This window comes from Anomaloglossus baeobatrachus, chromosome 7 (assembly GCF_048569485.1).
Source record: "Anomaloglossus baeobatrachus isolate aAnoBae1 chromosome 7, aAnoBae1.hap1, whole genome shotgun sequence".
Classification (NCBI taxonomy): Eukaryota; Metazoa; Chordata; class Amphibia; order Anura; family Aromobatidae; genus Anomaloglossus; species Anomaloglossus baeobatrachus.
Genome location: NC_134359.1, coordinates 248,356,963 through 248,377,649, shown reverse-complemented (window position 1 = coordinate 248,377,649; position 20,687 = coordinate 248,356,963). Strand labels below are relative to the sequence as shown.

Below are 20,687 nucleotides of genomic sequence, written 5' to 3'. Positions count from 1 at the left end.
TGCTAGTGGACTACCATCAAAAGAGTTCCACCATCAATGCAAGATATTACACTGAACTTCTGGACCAATTGAAGGCAGCTCTGAAGGCCAAAAGGTGTGGCAAGCTGTCCAAAGGAATCTTGTTGCTGCAAGACAATGCCTCCGCTCACACTGCACAAGCAACCACAGCAAAACTGGCAGAATTGGGCTTCCAGCTGTTTGACCACCCACCTTATTCACCAAATCTACAGTGCCTTGCGAAAGTGTTCAGCCCCCTTGAATTTTTCAACCTTTTTTCCACATTTCATGCTTAAAACATAAAAATGTTAATGTTATGGTGAAGAGTCAAAAACAAGTGGGACACAATTGTGAAGTTCAACGAAATTTATTGCTTATTATAAACTTTGGTAAAAAAAAACCAAAAACTGAAAATTGGGGCTTGCAATATTATTCGGTCCCTTTACTTAAAGTGCAGCAAACTCACTCCAAAAGTTTATTGAGGATCTCTGAATGATCCAATGTTGTCCTTTATGACTGATGCTTATAAATATAAGCCACCTGTGTGTAATCAGTCTCCGTATAAATGCACCTGCTCTGTGATAGTCTCAGTGTTCTGTTTAAAGCACAGAGCATCATGAAAACCAAGGAACACAACAGGCAGGTCCGTGATACCGTTGTGGAGAAGTTTAAAGCCGGAAATGGTTACAAAAAGATTTTCACAACTTTAAACATCCCAAGAAGCACTGTGCAAGCGATCATATTGAAATGGAAGGAGTATCATACCACCGCAAATCTACCAAGACCCGGTCATCCCTCAAAAATGTAATCTCAAACAAGGAGAAGACTGATCAGAGATGCAGCCAAGAGGCCCATGATCACTCTGGATGAACTGCAGAGATCTACAGTTGAGGTGGGAGAGTCTGTCCAAAGGACAACAATCAGTCGTACACTGCACAAATCTAGCCTTTATGGAAGAGTGGCAAGAAGAAAGCCATTTCTCAAAGATATCCATAAAAAGTGTCATTTAAAAGTTTGCCACAAGCCACCTGGGAGACACACCACACCAAACGTACTGAAGAAGGTGCGCTGGTCAGATGAAACCAAAATCGAACTATTTGGGCACAATGCCAAACGATATGTTTGGTGTAAAAGCAACATAGCTCATCACCCTGAACACACCATCCCCACTGTCAAACATGGTGGTGGCAGCATCACGGTTTGGGACTGCTTTTCTTCAGCAGGGACAGGGAAGTTGGTTAAAATTGATGGGAAGATGGATGGAGCCAAATACAGGACCATTCTTGAAGAAAACCTGCTGGAGTCTGTAAAAGACCTAAGACTGGGACGGAGATTTGTCTTTCAAGAAGGCAATGATCCAAAACGAAGCAAAATCTACAATGGAATGGTTCACAAACAAACATATCCAGGTGTTAGAATGGCCAAGTCAAAATGGTGCTTTACACACTGCGACATCGCTAGCGATCTCGTTAGCGATTTGACACGCCAGATCGCAGATAAGATTTGCCGAGATCGCACATAGGTTATTTTTGTAGCACCGGTCACATGTGCGATCTCGGCAAATCGTATGTGCGATCTGGCGTGTCACATCGCTAGCGATGTCGCAGCGTGTAAAGCACCCTAAAGTCTAGACCTGAATCCAATCGAGAATCTGTGGAGAGCTGAAAACTGCAGTTCACAAACGCTCTCCATCCAACCTCACTCAGCTCGAGCTATTTGCAGAGGAAGAATGGGCAAGAATTTCAGTCTCTCGATGTGCAAAACTGATACATACCCCAAGCGACTTGCAGCTGTAATCGCAGCAAAAGGTGGCGCTACAAAGTATTAACTTAAAGGGGCCGAATAATATTGCATGCCCCAATTTTCAGTTTATTTATGAAAGTTTAAAATAAGCAATAAATTTCGTTCAACTTCACAATTGTGTCCCACTTGTTGTTCATTCTTCACCATAAAATTGTAAATTTTTATCTTTATGTTTGAAGCCTCAAATGTGGCAAAAGGTTGAAAAATTCAAGTAGGTCGAATAGTTTTGCAAGGCACTGTATATATCAAATATATCTTTACACTGCATTCAACAGGTGTGAGAACACTGAGCAGAAGATAACACCGAGCATTGGCAGTTTTAACACCGAGTGCCCGAATGACTTGGGAGTCCCCTCCCAAAGCACTGAACCCTCACCCAAAGCATTGAACCTCCTCCCAAAGCATTAAAGACCCTCAAACCCCTTCCCAAAGCATTGAACCCCTCAAGCCCCCTCCCAAAGCATTGAACCCCCTCAAACCCCCTCCCAAAGCATTGAACCCCCTCAATCCCCCTCCCAAAGCATTGAACCCCCTCAAACCCCCTCCCAAAGCATTGAACCCCCTCAATCCCCCTCCCAAAGCATTGAACCCCCTCTCATCGAAGGCAAATCACCAGCATCGTACACCCACTGTTACGGGGGGACTGGCAGATCAGGATAAGGTGGTAAATATCCTAATCGCCAGTCGGGGCCCACCGTGCTCCAGATGACAAAGGAGCTGCTGGCAACCCGAAGGTTAGGCGGAGAATACAGAGCTGGGTTGTTCTTAGATAACAGGAGACCTGGGAACCGGTCACGTGTGTAGGGACACGTCAGACCGGACGACAACACAGTTAGCGTTTCAGTGTACCTATAGTGCTACACCGACCGTGTGTGCAGGGAACACGTCAGGCCGGGTGGTGACCAGGTAACGTTGACCGGAAGACCGCCGCGAAAGCGCCCTGTCGGCCACTTGTGTATGACATGTCAAACAGAGTGGTCCCCCGATTAGCGTTTCTGGCCATCAGGGCTCTCAACTGGCCACATGTGTACAGAACACGTCAGGCCAGGTGGTCACAGTGGTAACGTTGACTGGGAAGCTGATACGAGGGGAACAGGGTCCACACACCCAGCCCAGGAACTCCCTGTTAACGCTACAGGGGTCCTGGAGTACACCGTCCGTGTGCGTAGGGGACACAACCGGACAGGTGGCGCAGCAGCTACAGCCCAGTTAACTCCACTGGGCTGCTCAAGCAGGACTGGACAGTAGGAGGTGGAAGCCCGGTGCCTGACCCTAACGTTCTGAGCCTCGGGTGTCTTGGCGTGACAAGCACCGGACACCTAACCCTACCAACCGCTTCCAAACAAAGGCTTATGCTGCAATGGGCTCTATACATGGAGGTGTGCTTACAACAAGCATATGAGAAGACTGCGCACCTCCATGTTGTCTCCAGCCCCTTTTATAATCTGGGTCCGCCCCAAACCTAGGGTGGACCACAATGGCACCACTAGGGTCCAATAGCGGAGTGCCATGTCATCAGCGACATCACCAGCAGCCTATCCGGAACCGCCACGTCACTGATGACCTCATGGCTGCCACGCCCCAAACACCGCACCAGTCATCGTCTGACAACGAATGGTGAGGTGCCATGTCATAGGGGAGGGCCTCCGCGAGTCAGTCAGGAGTGGCCACATCATCAGGACACCTGATGTGTGTCGGCTTATCAGAGCCTGCCACCTCACGGACATGCCCAGTGAGGTCCTTACCGGACCTAGCCTCTGATGCAATAAGTGCCTGAGCATGCTCAGTAGCCTGAACAACACAGGACTTCAACAAGGCACGATGATGAGCATGCTCACTGGGCGAAATACTGGACTAAAGGCCCTGTCACACACAGACATAAATCTTTGGCAGATCTGTGGTTGCAGTGAAATTATGGACAATCAGTGCCAGGTTTGTGGCTGTGTACAAATAGAACAATATGTCCATGATTTCACTGCAACCACAGATCTGCCAAAGATTTATCTGTGTGACGGGGCCTTTAGGCTCTGGCTGGGATAAATAGGCGCGCGCATGCGCACTAGCCGCCTCTCCACACTAAGGCTGGGTTCACACATAGCGACAGCGACGTCGCTGTTACATCACCATTTTCTGTGGCGTAACAGCGACCTTGTAAGTCGCTCTTATGATCGCTGCTTAGCTGTCAAACACAGCGACGCAGCAGCGATCATAACGTCGCTACATGTGCAGGGAGCCGCGCACACTGCTTAGCACTGGCTCCTTGCTCTCCTAGCTACAGTACACATCGGGTAATTAACCCGATGTGTACTGCAGCTACATGTGCAGAGAGCCGCGCACACTGCTTAGCGCTGGCTCCTTGCTCTCCTAGCTACAGTACACATCGGGTTAATTACACGATGTGTACTGCAGCTACATGTGCAGAGAGCAGGAGCCGGCACTGGCAGCGTGAGAGCGGCGGAGGCTGGTAACGAAGGTAAATATCGGGTAACCAGGGAAAGGGCTTCCCTTGGTTACCCGATGTTTATCTTGGTTACAGCTTTCCGCAGCTGCCAGATGCCGGCTCCTGCTCTCTACTCACTTCATTTCGTCGCTCTCTCGCTGTCACACACAGCGATGTGTGCGTCACAGCGGGAGAGCGCCTTTGAAGAAAACGAACCAGGGCTGTGTGTAACGAGCAGCGATCTCACAGCAGGGGCCAGATCGCTGCTCAGTGTCACACACAGCGAGATCGCTAATGAGGTCACTGCTGGGTCACCAAAACCGTGACGTAGCAGCGATTTCGGTAGCGATCTCGCCATGTGTGAAGCACCCCTTAGACATGGAGGAGGAGGAAGCAGCCAGCTGGATGACCCAAGTCACGGCCAAAAACGGCAGCCGGTGCCTGGGAGCAACAGGAACCGCAGCAGGCTACTTGCGGCTGTGGCGGCGCCGATTCATAACACTCACCATATCCCACAAGCATCGTACACAACCCAAATCCCACTGCAAGCATCCCCCCAGAGTTGTATACCCCCTGCAAATCCCACCAGAAGGCCCTCAGCATCAACCCCCCCATCCCAACTGCCATCAGAGGGCCCCCAGCAGCATCAACCCCACAGAGGGTCCCCAGAGGCATTAACCACCCCACCCCAGAGGGTCCCCAGAGGCATCGACCCCCCACCGATGGTCCCCAGAGGCGTCGACCCCTCAACCCCCCCCCCACAGAGGGTCCCCAGAGGCGTCGACCCCCCCCCACAGAGGGTCCCCAGAGGCGTCGACCCCCCCCCCCCACAGAGGGTCCCCAGAGGCGTTGACCCCCCCCCCCACAGAGGGTCCCCAGAGGCGTCGACCCCCCCCCCCACAGAGGGTCCCCAGAGGCGTCGACCCCCTCCTCCCACCAGAGGGTCCCCAGAGGCGTCGACCCCCTCCTCCCACCAGAGGGTCCCCAGAGGCGTCGACCCCCTCCTCCCACCAGAGGGTCCCCAGAGGCGTCGACCCCCCCCCCCCACAGAGGGTCCCCAGAGGCGTCGACCCCCCCCCCCACAGAGGGTCCCCAGAGGCGTCGACCCCCCCCACAGAGGGTCCCCAGAGGCGTCGACCCCCCCCCCCCACAGAGGGTCCCCAGAGGCGTCGACCCCCCCCCCCACAGAGGGTCCCCAGAGGCGTCGACCCCCCCCCCCACAGAGGGTCCCCAGAGGCGTCGACCCCCCCCCCCCACAGAGGGTCCCCAGAGGCGTCGACCCCCCCCCCCACAGAGGGTCCCCAGAGGCGTCGACCCCCCCCACAGGGTCCCCAGAGGCGTCGACCCCCCCCCACAGGGTCCCCAGAGGCGTCGACCCCCCCCCCCCACAGGGTCCCCAGAGGCATCGACCCCCCCCCCACAGGGTCCCCAGAGGCATCGACCCCCCCCCACAGGGTCCCCAGAGGCGTCGACCCCCCCCCCCACCACAGAGGGTCCCCAGAGGCGTCGACCCCCCCCCACCACAGAGGGTCCCCAGAGGCGTCGACCCCCCCCCCACCACAGAGGGTCCCCAGAGGCGTCGACCCCCCCCCACAGAGGGTCCCCAGAGGCGTCGACCCCCCCCACAGAGGGTCCCCAGAGGCGTTGACCCCCCCCCCCACAGAGGGTCCCCAGAGGCGTTGACCCCCCCCCACAGAGGGTCCCCAGAGGCGTCGACCCCCACCCCCCCCCAGAGGCGTCGACCCCCCCCCCCCCCACAGAGGGTCCCCAGAGGCATCGACCCCCCCCCCCCCACAGAGGGTCCCCAGAGGCGTCGACCCCCCCCACAGAGGGTCCCCAGAGGCGTCGACCCCCCCCACAGAGGGTTCCCAGAGGCGTCGACACCCCCACAGAGGGTCCCCAGAGGCGTCGACCCCCGCCTCACAGAGGGTCCCCAGAGGCGTCGACCCCCCCCCCCTCACAGAGGGTCATCTACCAAAAATAAAGAACTCCCGTTACTCCTAGTGAGCACAATAACCGCTCTGTGCAGGAGAAATATCACTCATGGCGCTGTCCGGAAAAACGAGAACACGGCGCTACATGAGAAAAGAACATCCACAAGAAGCGCACTGCTTGAGGCAATGGCGTAACTTCCTGCCTCTGCAAACCAGAACACGCCCCTAACGAGTGACGGAAATGACGTCATATCTGGAAGGAGCCCGTACGTACATTCTACCATACCGGTATGTAGCCTATGCTCATGTGCAGCAATCACAGGACAAACTCCTCATAATTGCTGCGCTCTGAACAGCCGGCAGCAGAGGACAAGGAAGCCGCTGCCCTGATTCATCTCCTACCGCAAAGATGCTGGGCTGAGGGGTGTAATTTTCATCATGGCTGCAGGTGACAGGGGAGACGTCCTGCCCTGGGGATGTGCTGGGGGCGTCATTCATATCCAGTCACCTCAGACGCTCCCAGCACATCACCAGTGCAGGACGTCTCCCCTGTCACCTGCAGCCATGATGAAGACTTTTCTCACACCTCCTGGCCTCTCCTCTCTCTCTCTCATGTCCTCCTTTTCTCACACCTCCTGGCCTCTCCTCTCTCTCTCTCTCATGTCCTCCTTTTCTCACACCTCCTGGCCTCTCCTCTCTCTCATGTCCTCCTTTTCTCACACCTCCTGGCCTCTCCTCTCTCTCTCTCTCATGTCCTCCTTTTCTCACACCTCCTGGCCTCTCCTCTCTCTCATGTCCTCCTTTTCTCACACCTCCTGGCCTCCCTCTCTCTCATGTCCTCCTTTTCTCACACCTCCTGGCCTCTCCTCTCTCTCTCTCTCTAATGTCCTCCTTTTCTCACACCTCCTGGCCTCTCCTCTCTCTCTCTCTCATGTCCTCCTTTTCTCACACCTCCTGGCCTCTCCTCTCTCTCATGTCCTCCTTTTCTCACACCTCCTGGACTCTCCTCTCTCTCTCTAATGTCCTCCTTTTCTCACACCTCCTTGCCTCTCCTCTCTCTCTCTAATGTCCTCCTTTTCTCACACCTCCTGGCCTCTCCTCTCTCTCTCTAATGTCCTCCTTTTCTCACACCTCCTGGCCTCTCCTCTCTCTCTCTCTCGTCCTCCTTTTCTCACACCTCCTGGCCTCTCTCTCTCATGTCCTCCTTTTCTCACACCTCCTGGCCTCTCCTCTCTCTCTAATGTCCCCCTTTTCTCACACCTCCTGGCCTCTCTCTCTCATGTCCTCCTTTTCTCACACCTCCTGGCCTCTCCTCTCTCTCTCTCTAATGTCCCCCTTTTCTCACACCTCCTGGCCCCTCTCTCTCTCTCGTCCTCCTTTTCTCACACCTCCTGGCCTCTCTCTCTCATGTCCTCCTTTTCTCACACCTCCTGGCCTCTCCTCTCTCTCTCTCTCTCTCATGTCCTCCTTTTCTCACACCTCCTGGCCTCTCCTCTCTCTCATGTCCTCCTTTTCTCACACCTCCTGGACTCTCCTCTCTCTCTCTAATGTCCTCCTTTTCTCACACCTCCTTGCCTCTCCTCTCTCTCTCTCTAATGTCCTCCTTTTCTCACACCTCCTGGCCTCTCCTCTCTCTCTCTAATGTCCTCCTTTTCTCACACCTCCTGGCCTCTCCTCTCTCTCTCTCTAATGTCCTCCTTTTCTCACACCTCCTGGCCTCTCTCTCTCTCTCTCATCCTCCTTTTCTCACACCTCCTGGCCTCTCTCTCTCTCTCTCTCTCATCCTCCTTTTCTCACACCTCCTTTTCTCACACCTCCAGGCCTCTCCTCTCTCTAATGTCCTCCTTTTCTCACACCTCCGGGCCTCTCCTCTCTCTCTAATGTCCTCCTTTTCTCACACCTCTCGGCCTCTCCTCTCTCTCTCTCTCTCTCGTCCTCCTTTTCTCACACCTCCTGGCCTCTCTCTCTCTCGTCCTCCTTTTCTCACACCTCCTGGCCTCTCTCTCTCTCTCTCTCGTCCTCCTTTTCTCACACCTCCTGGCCTCTCTCTCTCTCGTCCTCCTTTTCTCACACCTCCTGGCCTCTCTCTCTCTCTCGTCCTCCTTTTCTCACACCTCCTGGCCTCTCTCTCTCTCGTCCTCCTTTTCTCACACCTCCTGGCCTCTCTCTCTCACTATGGGGAGATAAGGTATGCAACACCAGTGACTATGTAAGGGGAATACATGGAATAGCAGAAACTGCTGTGTGAATACTGACTTGAAAAATCCAATAGCTATATGCAAGAGTGAATATGTGAAAAATGGAATCTGCATTACTGCCATGAATATATGAATAAAGAGAAATTTAGCTACTGAATTGATCAATGCAATAGAGCCCCAACACTACGCCAAAGTATTTCTCTACGTTAGGGTCCCTAGCTTGTGTGTGTCCTCTCATGCAGTTAAAAAAACTTACCGTGTATGGGAAGCTGAGACCCAGGCTATATATGCGTATGATATGGATTGGCAATAGGTGTGTGGGGAGGGTTCCCAAACGAAAAACTACTAACAATAAGGAATAACGTTTGGAACACCATTCTAAGTCTGAACTGGGTGCAAAAACCTAAAAAAAAAACATCACTATGGGGAGATAAGGTATGCAACACCAGTGACTATGTAAGGGGAATACATGGAATAGCAGAAACTGCTGTGTGAATACTGACTTGAAAAATCCAATAGCTACATGTAAGAGTGAAAATGTGAAAAATGGAATCTGCATTACTGCCATGAACATATGAATAAAGAGAAATTTAGCTACTGAATTGATCAATGCAATAGAGCCCCAACACTACGCCAAAGTATTTCTCTACATTGGGGTCCCTAGCTTGCACCCAGTTCAGACTTAGAATGGTGTTCCAAACGTTATTCCTTATTCTCTCTCTCTCTCGTCCTCCTTTTCTCACACCTCCTGGCCTCTCTCTCTCTCGTCCTCCTTTTCTCACACCTCCTGGCCTCTCTCTCTCTCGTCCTCCTTTTCTCACACCTCCTGGCCTCTCTCTCTCTCTCTCTCTCTCATCCTCCTTTTCTCACACCTCCTGGCCTCTCTCTCTCTCTCTCTCTCTCTCGTCCTCCTTTTCTCACACCTCCTGGCCTCTCTCTCTCTCTCATCCTCCTTTTCTCACACCTCCTGGCCTCTCTCTCTCTCTCGTCCTCCTTTTCTCACACCTCCTGGCCTCTCTCTCTCGTCCTCCTTTTCTCACACCTCCTGGTCTCTCTCTCTCTCGTCCTCCTTTTCTCATGCCTCTGTCTCTCTCTCTCGTCCTCCTTTTCTCACACCTCCTGGCCTCTCTCTCTCTCTCTCTCTCATCCTTTTTTTCACACCTCCTGGCCTCTCTCTCTCTCTCGTCCTCCTTTTCTCATGCCTCTCTCTCTCTCTCTCTTCCTCCTTTTCTCATGCCTCTGTCTCTCTCTCTCTCTCTCTCTCTCTCTCTCTCGTCCTCCTTTTCTCATGCCTCTGTCTGTCTCTCTCTCTCTCTTCCTCCTTTTCTCATGCCTCTGTCTCTCTCTCTCGTCCTCCTTTTCTCACACCTCCTGGCCCCTCTCTCTCTCTCTCTCGTCCTCCTTTTCTCACACCTCCTGGCCTCTCTCTCTCGTCCTCCTTTTCTCATGCCTCCTGGCCTCTCTCTCTCTCTCTCTCTCTCGACCTCCTTTTCTCACACTTCCTGGCCTCTCTCTCTCTCTCGTCCTCCTTTTCTCACACCTCCTGGCCTCTCTCTCTCTCTCTCGTCCTCCTTTTCTAACACCTCCTGGCCTCTCTCTCTCTCTCTCGTCCTCCTTTTCTCACACCTCCTGGCCTCTCTCTCTCTCATCCTCCTTTTCTCACACCTCCTGGCCTCTCTCTCTCTCTCTCATCCTCCTTTTCTCACACCTCCTGGCCTCTCTCTCTCTCTCGTCCTCCTTTTCTCACACCTCCTGGCCTCTCTCTCTCTCTCATCCTCATTTTCTCACACCTCCTGGCCTCTCTCTCTCTCTCGTCCTCCTTTTCTCACACCTCCTGGCCTCTCTCTCTCTCTCATCCTCCTTTTCTCACACCTCCTGGCCTCTCTCTCTCTCTCGTCCTCCTTTTCTCACACCTCCTGGCCTCTCTCTCTCTCTCATCCTCCTTTTCTCACACCTCCTGGCCTCTCTCTCTCTCTCGTCCTCCTTTTCTCACACCTCCTGGCCTCTCTCTCTCGTCCTCCTTTTCTCACACCTCCTGGCCTCTCTCTCTCTCATCCTCCTTTTCTCACACCTCCTGGCCTCCCTCTCTCGTCCTCCTTTTCTCATGCCTCTGTCTCTCTCTCTCGTCCTCCTTTTCTCACACCTCCTGGCCCCTCTCTCTCTCGTCCTTTTTTTCACACCTCCTGGCCTCTCTCTCTCTCTCGTCCTCCTTTTCTCATGCCTCCTGGCCTCTCTCTCTCTCTCTCGACCTCCTTTTCTCATGCCTCTCTCTCTCTCTCTCTCGTCCTCCTTTTCTCATGCCTCTCTCTCTCTCTCTCTCTCTCTCTCTCTCTCGTCCTCCTTTTCTCATGCCTCTGTCTCTCTCTCTCACCCAGGCTTAATAAACTACAGATCGCCTCACAGACCATGGCACCTATGTCTTCAGACTTCCCTCCAGCAAAGTCCCGTGGTAAAGACCGCAAGGCCTTGGTGCAGGGAAACCTGGTGAAGTCACAAGGTGAATTGCGTTTATGCCGATGGATCTGCAGGAAACCCTGGTGATTGGCCCGCATGAACGCAATTCACCTTATGATGTCACTCTGGTTATCTGCAGTCACACGTGAACGTCCAACTGTGACCGTTACTAACCTGAGTGACGTCACCGCTAATCGCAGCTCACTCTTCCTGTAGTTACAGCATTCAATCATGTTCCATGATCGCGCACTGTAATTTCAGATGTAGCAGAGCTGAATTGTCACGGGACCTCGTATGAATTACGTCAGACCTTCATGGGTGTTTTGGGGTTAATAAAGTGGTGAGAGAGGGCGTTTCTTTTTCTTTTATTTCAAATAAAGGATTTTTCCAGTGTTTACTTTTACTTACAGATTAGTGATGGGGGATGTCATAGTTGCTTGCCATCACTAATCTACAGCTTAGTGACAGCTGTGGGTTGTTATTAACCTCTTATATTACCCCGATTGCCACTGCACCAGGTCAATCGGAAGAGCTGGGTAAAGCTCCAGGCTTATCACATCTATTGGATGCGACAATCCCGGGCGGCTGCAAGTTGCTACTCTTAGCTTGGGGGGTGGCCTAATAGTCATAGGACTCCCTAAGCTGAGAATCCAGTCCCCAACTGTCGGGCATTATCTTAGCTGGGTATCAAAATTAGGGGATGGGGGGGGGGGGGGCGCACACTGTTTTTTTTTTTTAATTATTTATTTAATTAAAAAAAAAAAAGCTGCATGCTGTCCCTCTTATTTTGATACACAGCCAAGATAAGCGCACGGCTGGGGGCTGTACCCGGCTTTATTTGGCTTTATCAGTACAGGGGGGACGCTACGCCAATTGTTTTATTTATTTACGTTATACCACAATATAGACCCTGAGACAGCGCCTGTGATTCCAACTAATCAGACGCTGTCTGTGGGTGGGGTCTGAGTGCAGCCAATCAGATAGGCCGGTGGGCGGGGAAAGCAGTGAATATTAATTAGAGATAATTGATGGGTCCAGAAGTAACGTTGCAGCCGCCGGGACTTTGTAAGTATGTACTGCTTTATCCCTTTTGGTTCCTTTTTTTTTTTTTTTTTTACAGTGGCCAATCACAGTGATGCCAATACTTGACATGGCTGTCTGTGATGGACAAGGAGAGGATGGTTTTGTCATCCAATTTATTTACGGACGCTTGGCAAGATATTTTGCGGTAAATGATCTGATGTCCGATCCGGACCTAGCCAAAGATCGTACGTTTTTTTTCTGATCTTTGACTATCAGGATCGCTTATTTCTATTGCTGGGAACCCCAGTGATGACAAAAAGCACATAAAAAAAAGCACAAAAGCAACGTAGTCATTCCATATGCGTTTTTTCCTGCATTTTCACTGACTTCATTGAAGTCAATTGGGGAAAAACAGAAAAAAACGCTAAATGCTAAACGAACTGACTTGTTTCTTCTTTTTTTAGCAATAAAAAAAGAAACCGAAAAAGAAGCAACGTGTGCAGTTCACAGCAAGTCACGACTCTCATAGACTTTGCCACAATGATTTTACCTTGCTTTTATTGATTAAAAAAAAAGCAAGGAAAAACACTAGAAAGCATGTTAAGAAAAAATGCCCTGTGGGCAGAAGGCCTATGTCTTTATACAATTTTGAACATTATAGGAGCTCATACATCTAACCAACATGCATGGGGGGATGAAACCAGGTCCAAATCTCGCACTGGGGCCCATCTTACTCTAGGTACGCCACTGCCCATACACACTAGACTAAGATCAACCACACTGGTATTGGCGGGATTATCTGACAGGCTTAAGGCTAGGATCACATTTCTGTCAATTTGTATCAGTCACAATCTGCGGCTCTGGTAAACAACGGAATCCATTTGGCGGATTCTGTTGTTTCCCATAGACTTGTATGAGTGGCGGATTACGACTGCCCTTGCGTTGCATCCGCTGCGCGGCGCATCATTCGTCTTTGGTCTGAACGACGCAGAATATAACGTTTTTTGGGCCGTCAAAATTAACGTACCGCGCAGGAATCCGTCGCAATCCATCAAGCTTGTAATGGATGTCTATGGTGCTGGATTCCGTCGTAATCCGTCTTACGACGGAATCCAGCGCTGGATTCCGTCATGCTCTACTGAGCATGCCCAGCAAGTCTGGCACACCTACTGGGCTGTCCGAAACACAAACGATCACGACGGATCTGTCAAAAAACGGACGCACAGTGAATATAACGGACGCGACGGATCCGTTTTTTCACAGGATTCCGTTCACAGGAAAACACATCCGTTGCGTCAGTTGCCATCTAAAAAACGGCGGATCCGTCGCTGACGGATTTAAAACAACGGAAATGTGAACCTAGCCTAATGTGTATGGGGGCCTCGTGACTCCCCCTGATAAATGCTAAAGCCCAGTCAGAGACCATGATTTTGGCTATATACCATAAGGATAAGAACGCACTTTGCGTTTCCACCTGCGTTTCAGGTGCTTTTAGGTCCCTTTTGAGAAGCACCTTTTTCATGCCAAAAGGCATGCGTTTTGATTTTCCAGCAAAGTCAATGGAAAATGGGGATTTTAAGACCGCACTTTGCATTTCTAAATGCTGCGTTTAATTTGCATATTTTGTGGCAAAAACCATGCGTTCAAAGAAGCATCATGTCAATTGTTTTTGCCATTTTGGGTGCTTTTTGCTAACATTGAAGTCAATGAGAAATGGCAAAAACCAAGATTCCTTCAAATTCCTGCGTTTTACCTGCTTTTTCAGTGCAGAAAACATGTGTTTTGGACTACCAAAACGCATGCTTTTTGGACATCAATATAATGATTTGATATGTCCCTTTACACACACACATAATCCGACAATTAAATTTAAGAAAAATATGCATTTATTGCTATTTTAGGGATAAAATGTATATTACCGCTATAATTTTATGAAATATATCTATTTTCATTATTTTTCCCATTAATATAGATTTGATCCTTTTTTTCTTTTTTTTTCATTCTGTTTGACTGTTTAAACTTTATTAAGCAGTGTCTTGATGTGCAAAACGCATCTGTCAAAACGCAGGTGAAAAAGCATGTAAAAAGCCCTGAAAACGCATCTAAAACACGGTAAATACGCATGCGTTTTCATCACTAAATTTATGAAAAAGGCAACTTTGGTCAAATCAATTAAGCCCAAAACGTGCGTTTAGAACTGCAAGTAGGTGAACGCAAAGTGCGTTCTTACCCTAAGGCTATGTGCGCACGTTGCATTTTTTCCTGCGGAAACGCTGCGTTTTGAACTGCAGCGTAACTGCATGCGTTCAGCTTCCTCAGCAAAGTCTATGAGAAAACAGAAAAATCAATGCACACGCTGCGTTTGTAAACTCAGCGTTTTGGATGTCCAAAATCGCTGCGGAAAAAAAGCAGCATGTCACTTCTTTTGTGCGTTGTAGCTGCGTTCTCCACCCGTTGAAATCAATGATGTGGGTCAGAACGCAACCAAAATGCACTTGGACTGCATTTTTGTTGCATTCCGCATGCTTTTTTGAGAAGCAAAACGCAGGTCTCTTCAGTCTCTGTGATGTCGGTCAATTTCTGTCTGTGGATGTCAGTGAATCTCCCTCTGTCTGTTGGTCGGTCGGTCTCTTTCTTTGTCAGTTAGTCGCTCTGTCTGTCTCTCTCTCTCTGTCGGTTGGTCTCTCTGTCTGTCCCTCTGTCCGTCGGTCAGTCTCCCCCCCCTCTCTCATACTCACCGTTCCCCGATCACCGGCACGGCGCTGCACGGCGTTCACACTTCTCCGGCGGCTTTTCCTCTTTTGAAAATGCCGGCCGCTCATTATTCAATCTCGTATTCCCTGCTTTCCCCGCCCACCGGCGCCTATGATTGGTTGCAGTCAGACACGCCCCCACGCTGAGTGACAGCTGTCTCACTGCAACCAATCACAGCCGCAGGTGGGCGGGTCTATATCTTGCAGTAAAATAAATAAATAATTTAAAAAAAAACGACGTGCGTCCCCCCCAAATTTTGATACCAGCCAAGATAAAGCCACACGGCTGAAGGCTGGTATTCTCAGGATGGGGAGCGCCACGTTATGGGGAGCCCCCCAGCCTAACTATCAGCCAGGAGCCGCCCGGAATTGCCGCATCCATTACATGCGACAGTCCCGGGACTTTACCCGGCTCATCCCGAATTGCCCTGGTGCGGTGGCAATCGGGGTAATAAGGGGTTAATGGCAGCAGCCCATAGCTGCCACTAAGTCCTAGGTTAATCATGACCGGCGTCTCCCCGAGATACCTTCCATAATTAACCTGTAAGTGAAAGTAAATAAACACATACACCCGAAAAAATCATTTATTTGGAATAAAAGACAAAAAAACACCCTCTTTCACCACTTTATTAAAATCCCCAAATACCCCTCCAGGTCCGGCGTAATCCAGAGATCCCGCGACGCATCCAGCTCTGCTACATGAAGCTGACAGGAGAGGCTGTAAAACACCGCCGCTCCTGTGAGCTCCACGCAACTGAAGTGAATCGTGCTGTCAGCGGGGACGTCACTGAGGTAATGCCCGTGTGTGTGCGGTGATGATGAGGGCTGTAGTGTCGGGATGTGTGCGGTGATGTAAACGGTAATGTCAGGATGTGTGCGGGGATGTCGGCGGTAATGTCAGGATGTGTGCGTGAATGTCGGGTTGTGTGTGGGGATGTCGGTGGTAATGTCGGGATGTGGGCGGTAATGTCGGGATGTGTGCAGGGATGTCGGCGGTAATGTCGGGATGTGGGCGGGGATGTCGGCGGTAATGTCAGGATGTGTGCGGGAATGTCGGGTTGTGTGCGGGGATGTCGGTGGTAATGTCAGGATGTCGGCGGGGATGTCGACGGTAATGTCAGGATGTGTGTGGGAATGTCTGGTTGTGTGTGGGGATGTCGGCGGTAATGTCGGGACGTGTGCGGGGATGTCGGCGGTAATGTCAGGATGTGTGCGGGAATGTCGGGTTGTGTGCGGGGATGTCGGCTTTAATGTCAGGATGTGTGCGGAAATGTCGGGTTGTGTGCGGGGATGTCGGCGGTAATGTCAGGATGTGTGCGGGAATGTCGGGTTGTGTGCGGGGATGTCGGCGGTAATGTCAGGATGTGTGCGGGAATGTCGGCGGTAATGTCAGGATGTGTGCGGGAATGTCGGGTTGTGTGCGGGGATGTCGGCGGCAATGTCGGGATGTGTGCGGGGATGTCGGCGGTAATGTCAGGATCTGTGCGGGAATGTCTGGTTGTGTGCGGGGATGTCGGCGGTAATGTCGGGATGTGTGCGGGAATGTCGGCAGTAATGTCGGGATGTGTGCGGGAATGTCGGGATGTGTGCGGGGATGTCGGCGGTAATGTCAGGATGTGTGCGGGAATGTCGGGATGTGTGCGGGGATGTCGGCGGTAATGTCGGGATGTGTGCGGGAATGTCGGGATGTGTGCGGTGAAGATGATAATCGGGATGCCACACACAGACAGAGCTGTGGTATGACAATGAAGTCGGGTGAAGTTCACCAAGTTCATTCTCATCGCGCGACTCTGTCTGTGTCGGCTGTCAGCTGGCATGTAGCAGAGCTGAATTGCCGGAGGAATGCACTGTCAAAAATGCATCCAAAACGCATGGAAAAAGCATCCAAAATGCATGCGTTGTGGATGCATTTTATTTTATAAACGCAGTGTCCAGTCTGCCAGAGGGTGCGTTCTTTTCCGCACTGCAGAGAACGCAATGTGCGCACATAGCCTAATACTGATGGAATTACAGCATATAGCACAAGTGGGTGCTTGCTAGTGAGTTTGACAGGCCAATTATCGTGAATGAGCAATTCAATAAATGCTCGTTACTGAATTATCAGTCAGTCTTGGGCCGTGTGCACACGTTGAGTTTTTGGTGAGGTTTTTTACTTCAGTATTTGTGAGACAAAACTAGGTGTGGAACAATCAGCATAGTAGAAACACGGGCACCACTTATGCATTTTCCCCACTCCTGTTTTTTGCTTACAAATACTGAGGTAAAATCTCACCAAATACTCAGTGTGCACATGGCCTAAGGCCGGCGCCCACAATCGGGGTTTGCAGCGTTTTGCTCACAGCTTGTTTTCACTGCATCCAAAACACTGTGTTGTACAGTACAAGTGCAGTGGATGGGATTTATAGAAATCTGCCCACTGGGATTTTTTCCGCATCATAAACTGACATGTTTTAATAGAATAATAATGAGCTCTTCAGTAGAATCAATTTGGGCGAAAAAGATCATCACAAATTCAGAAACAATTCTCATGCTGCTGATTGTAACATCTGCATCACAGGTCAATTTACAAGATGTAAAAAATATTGTACATGAGAGTTTAACAATCTCATTTATTTTATTGGCTTTTTATTCCACCATGGGGGGTTTCTGTGCAAAAAAATGCATCAAAACCCTTTTCTGTGCAACTAGCAGCAGATTTTGTTGCAGAAATTTTTACAATTGAAAATCAGTTCATCTGACTGGGTTGTTGCACATCTTCCTGCAACAACATCACAACCATGATATTCACCCTGTGGCACATAAAGCTTGTATGCTTTTTTTCATGGATAAATCACTTATCTGTTATTACTTATGGTGCTGTTTAGATGTCCATATTTTTCCAGCAGAATGGATGATAAGGGCCAATACAAGTTTATTGGTCTGTGTAAACACGTACGGCACACGGATGGCATCAGTGTACGGTCCGTGTGCTGTCCGTGTTTAACATTGCGAAGTATAGAAGAAGCTTTGTAATTTATTTCTTTATCCATCAGTGAAAAACACTGATGACTGATGGTAAAAACGGACACATGGATGTCACACGGACCAAACACTAATAACACAGGGACCAAACACCGATCATACAGGGACCAAACACTGATGGCACTGGTACCATTTTTTGTTTAAATAAAACCTGTCACCAGATTTGTCCACTATAAGCGGCGGCCACCACCAGTGAGCCCGAATACAGTATATTAGAGCCCAGGCTGCTGTGTAGAACATGAAGAACAGCTTTTATTATACTCATCTGAGAGGCAGTCGAGACAAATGGGTATTGCTGGTCTCAGGTTCGGCGCCTCCATTCTTCCATACATCATTGTCCTCCTTCCCAACTTCATGTGGAGGGCGCGTCCTACATCAGCCACACAGAGGCCTCAATGGTGCTCGTGCGCATGCACAATTTTATCTGCCATGCTGAGGGCAGAACAAAGTACTGTAATGCACAGGCTAGAGGAAAGGTCAAAGACCGCCCATGCGCACTACAATACTTTGATCTGCCCTCAGCAGGGCAAATCAAAGTGCACATTCACAAGAGCATCATTGAGGCCTTTTTGTGTGGATGACGTACGACGCTGGCCGAATGCCAACTTCTATACAAATTTGAGTTGTGTACCAACCTATTTAGTTCGTAACCTGGGGACGGCCTGTATAAATATACACTTATCTATTGACGCCTATCAGACATCACCCTTTTTTTCTCTTATTTACTTATTCTTCATGAATATTATCTCATATCACTCCTTTCCTCTCACTTTCTGTAAAACACACAGTACCTGGGGCTTATTTTGACGAACTACTGACATGGCCACTGGACCAAAGTCCTGTCAACCTTTTTGGATAGATACCGTATATGGTTTCTGGGAGGGGAAATAACGAGCACACATCATTTTTAAGGAAATAAAAAGGATTTCTGTCAAGCTGAAATGTAGTAAGGACTATTTGAACACAGTAGTGGGGAAGGAGACAGTAAAGGCAGTGATGCGGCTGCTCAGCCAATGTCACATGGATTTTCTTGTATTTCCTCCTACAATCTATCCCGTTCAGTACAATGTAAAGGGCAACAAACAAACAAGAAAACATATAAAACGGTATTATTTATTCAAGTTATCTACTCTAAACATTTTCTGTGAACATGTATACCAGTTTAGATGATTGTAACAGCAAAGTGTGTGGTGGCAAAACCCCTTTTAACGCCTTTTCGGTAAGTGGTGGCATGTGACATCGTCTTGGGTGTGTGGACTGGTTGGGGGCACGTGTGTACTATCTGTAGCCTGAATGAAGGGTGAGTGTGAGATTGAGCTGTGGAGTGACATTGACCCCAAATAGTCGCACCTACATCACAGCAGAGATGGTCCGGTCCATGATAAGGTGTCTAAAGTGTGAAGACAAAATAATACAGGAAATCACTGTCGTAATGTTGTCTGGACCCTGCTCCAGTGACGTCTGCTTCTATCGCTGCTGTACTGACTCTGTGGGCAGCACTTAGTGATAGAGGAGGTGGAGATGATCTAATCTATGCGCAGCTCAGGTGCAGCACGAGCTTGTAGTAAAAGCGTTCATCTAGAATATTCCACGTGAGTTTTCCTTCTGTCTCTGATAATTACATTATTACTTTTACAGCTTTAAAGTCTGAGTAAAGATCTGAAAAATATAAATTCTGAAGTCATAATGGCCAAAGGAGAACATGACGTGCGGGATGGTGAGCGATGCAAAGAGGACGTTCTTACAGGTAACCGCCCCGGTGAGGAGTCACCACTAAAGAGAGAAGAGTCACATTCTCCTCAATCACTGGGCTTCTTATTACAATCATACGGCTCCTCCGCTGTGCTCTGTGCATGTAGGTATCAGGGAGTGTGAGACGGACACAACCCAATAGCACTGACTCCTGAGCATTTCTCACTACAAGAGAGACACAATATGAGCACATCCTGCACTCTGTCACATGGAAGATGGAGGCCAGTGGTCCACTTGAATTAGCCATTGAAGAATGGACAGAATTTCCACAGCGCACACTAGGGTATTGTTACAGGGCTAGCGCCAATATTATTTTCACCTATTAACAGGCTTGTTAATGTAATATAAGCTAACACCTGGTATTAATTATCATTATCAGATTTGACTAACAATAGTTAATATATGATGCAGCATATAAACACTTAACACTATCTATTTCTTTGCTATATATAATATATATCCTCGGCGACTAACTGAGAAGAAACTGTGTACTAATAAACGATATTTATTAAACACACTCAAATGTCTACAGTATATATATTGCTACTAAGTACCACAACAAAAAGCACAATATCTAATAGCACAAAATCCACAATGTTCTATGAATTCCCACCGACGTCACACGATTGTGCACCCAAATTATACTGTCACTCACTTTCCCTATGGAGATAAAGAGGTTAATACAGCAATGCAATCTGGAGGGAAGCAAAGCAAACGTTAATGATACTTAGCAATTTCCAGGAATGGCTTCTGTAGGACGCTGCACGTAAGCTGAAGAGACAGGCAACAAGAGATAGAGAGCGAGCGAGCAGCAGGGGTAGGGGAAAGAGAGTTGTAAGTCTGAAACAAGTGAAGAGTGAGAGAATGAATAGTTCAGTGAGAGAATGAATGAAGTGTCAAACAGAGAGGGTAAAGTACAAGACTCAGAGAGAAGTGGAGTGTTAAGCTGGTGTCACACACAGCGACAACGACGTCGCTGCTACGTCACCATTTTCTGTGACGTTGCAGCGACGTCCCGTCGCTGTCGCTGTGTGTGACATCCAGCAACGACCTGGCCCCTGCTGTGAGGTCGCCGGTCGTTGCTGAATGTCCAGCTTCATTTTTTGGTCGTCACTCTCCCGCTGTGACACACACATCGCTGTGTGTGACAGCGAGAGAGCGACAAAATGAAGCGAGCAGGGAGCAGGAGCCGGCGTCTGGCAGCTGTGGTAAGCTGTAACCAGCGTAAACATCGGGTAACCAAGGGAAGACCTTTCCCTGGTTACCCGATATTTACCTTCGTTACCAGCCTCCGCCCTTGCTGCTAGTGCCG

General features: G+C 49.6%; 1 protein-coding gene across 1 annotated transcript in view; it reads left to right on the top strand.

Annotated features, from left to right (window-relative positions):
* The first annotated feature begins 6,384 nt into the window (after positions 1 to 6,384).
* Positions 6,385 to 20,687, top strand: part of LOC142245367 (uncharacterized) — a 32,183-nt gene continuing 17,880 nt past the window's right edge. The window contains exons 1-2 of the mRNA XM_075318015.1: positions 6,385 to 6,462; positions 19,262 to 19,370. Of these exons, the coding sequence (XP_075174130.1) occupies positions 19,310 to 19,370 (61 nt within the window). The 5' untranslated portion in view covers positions 6,385 to 6,462; positions 19,262 to 19,309. The remainder of the gene's footprint in view (positions 6,463 to 19,261; positions 19,371 to 20,687) is intronic.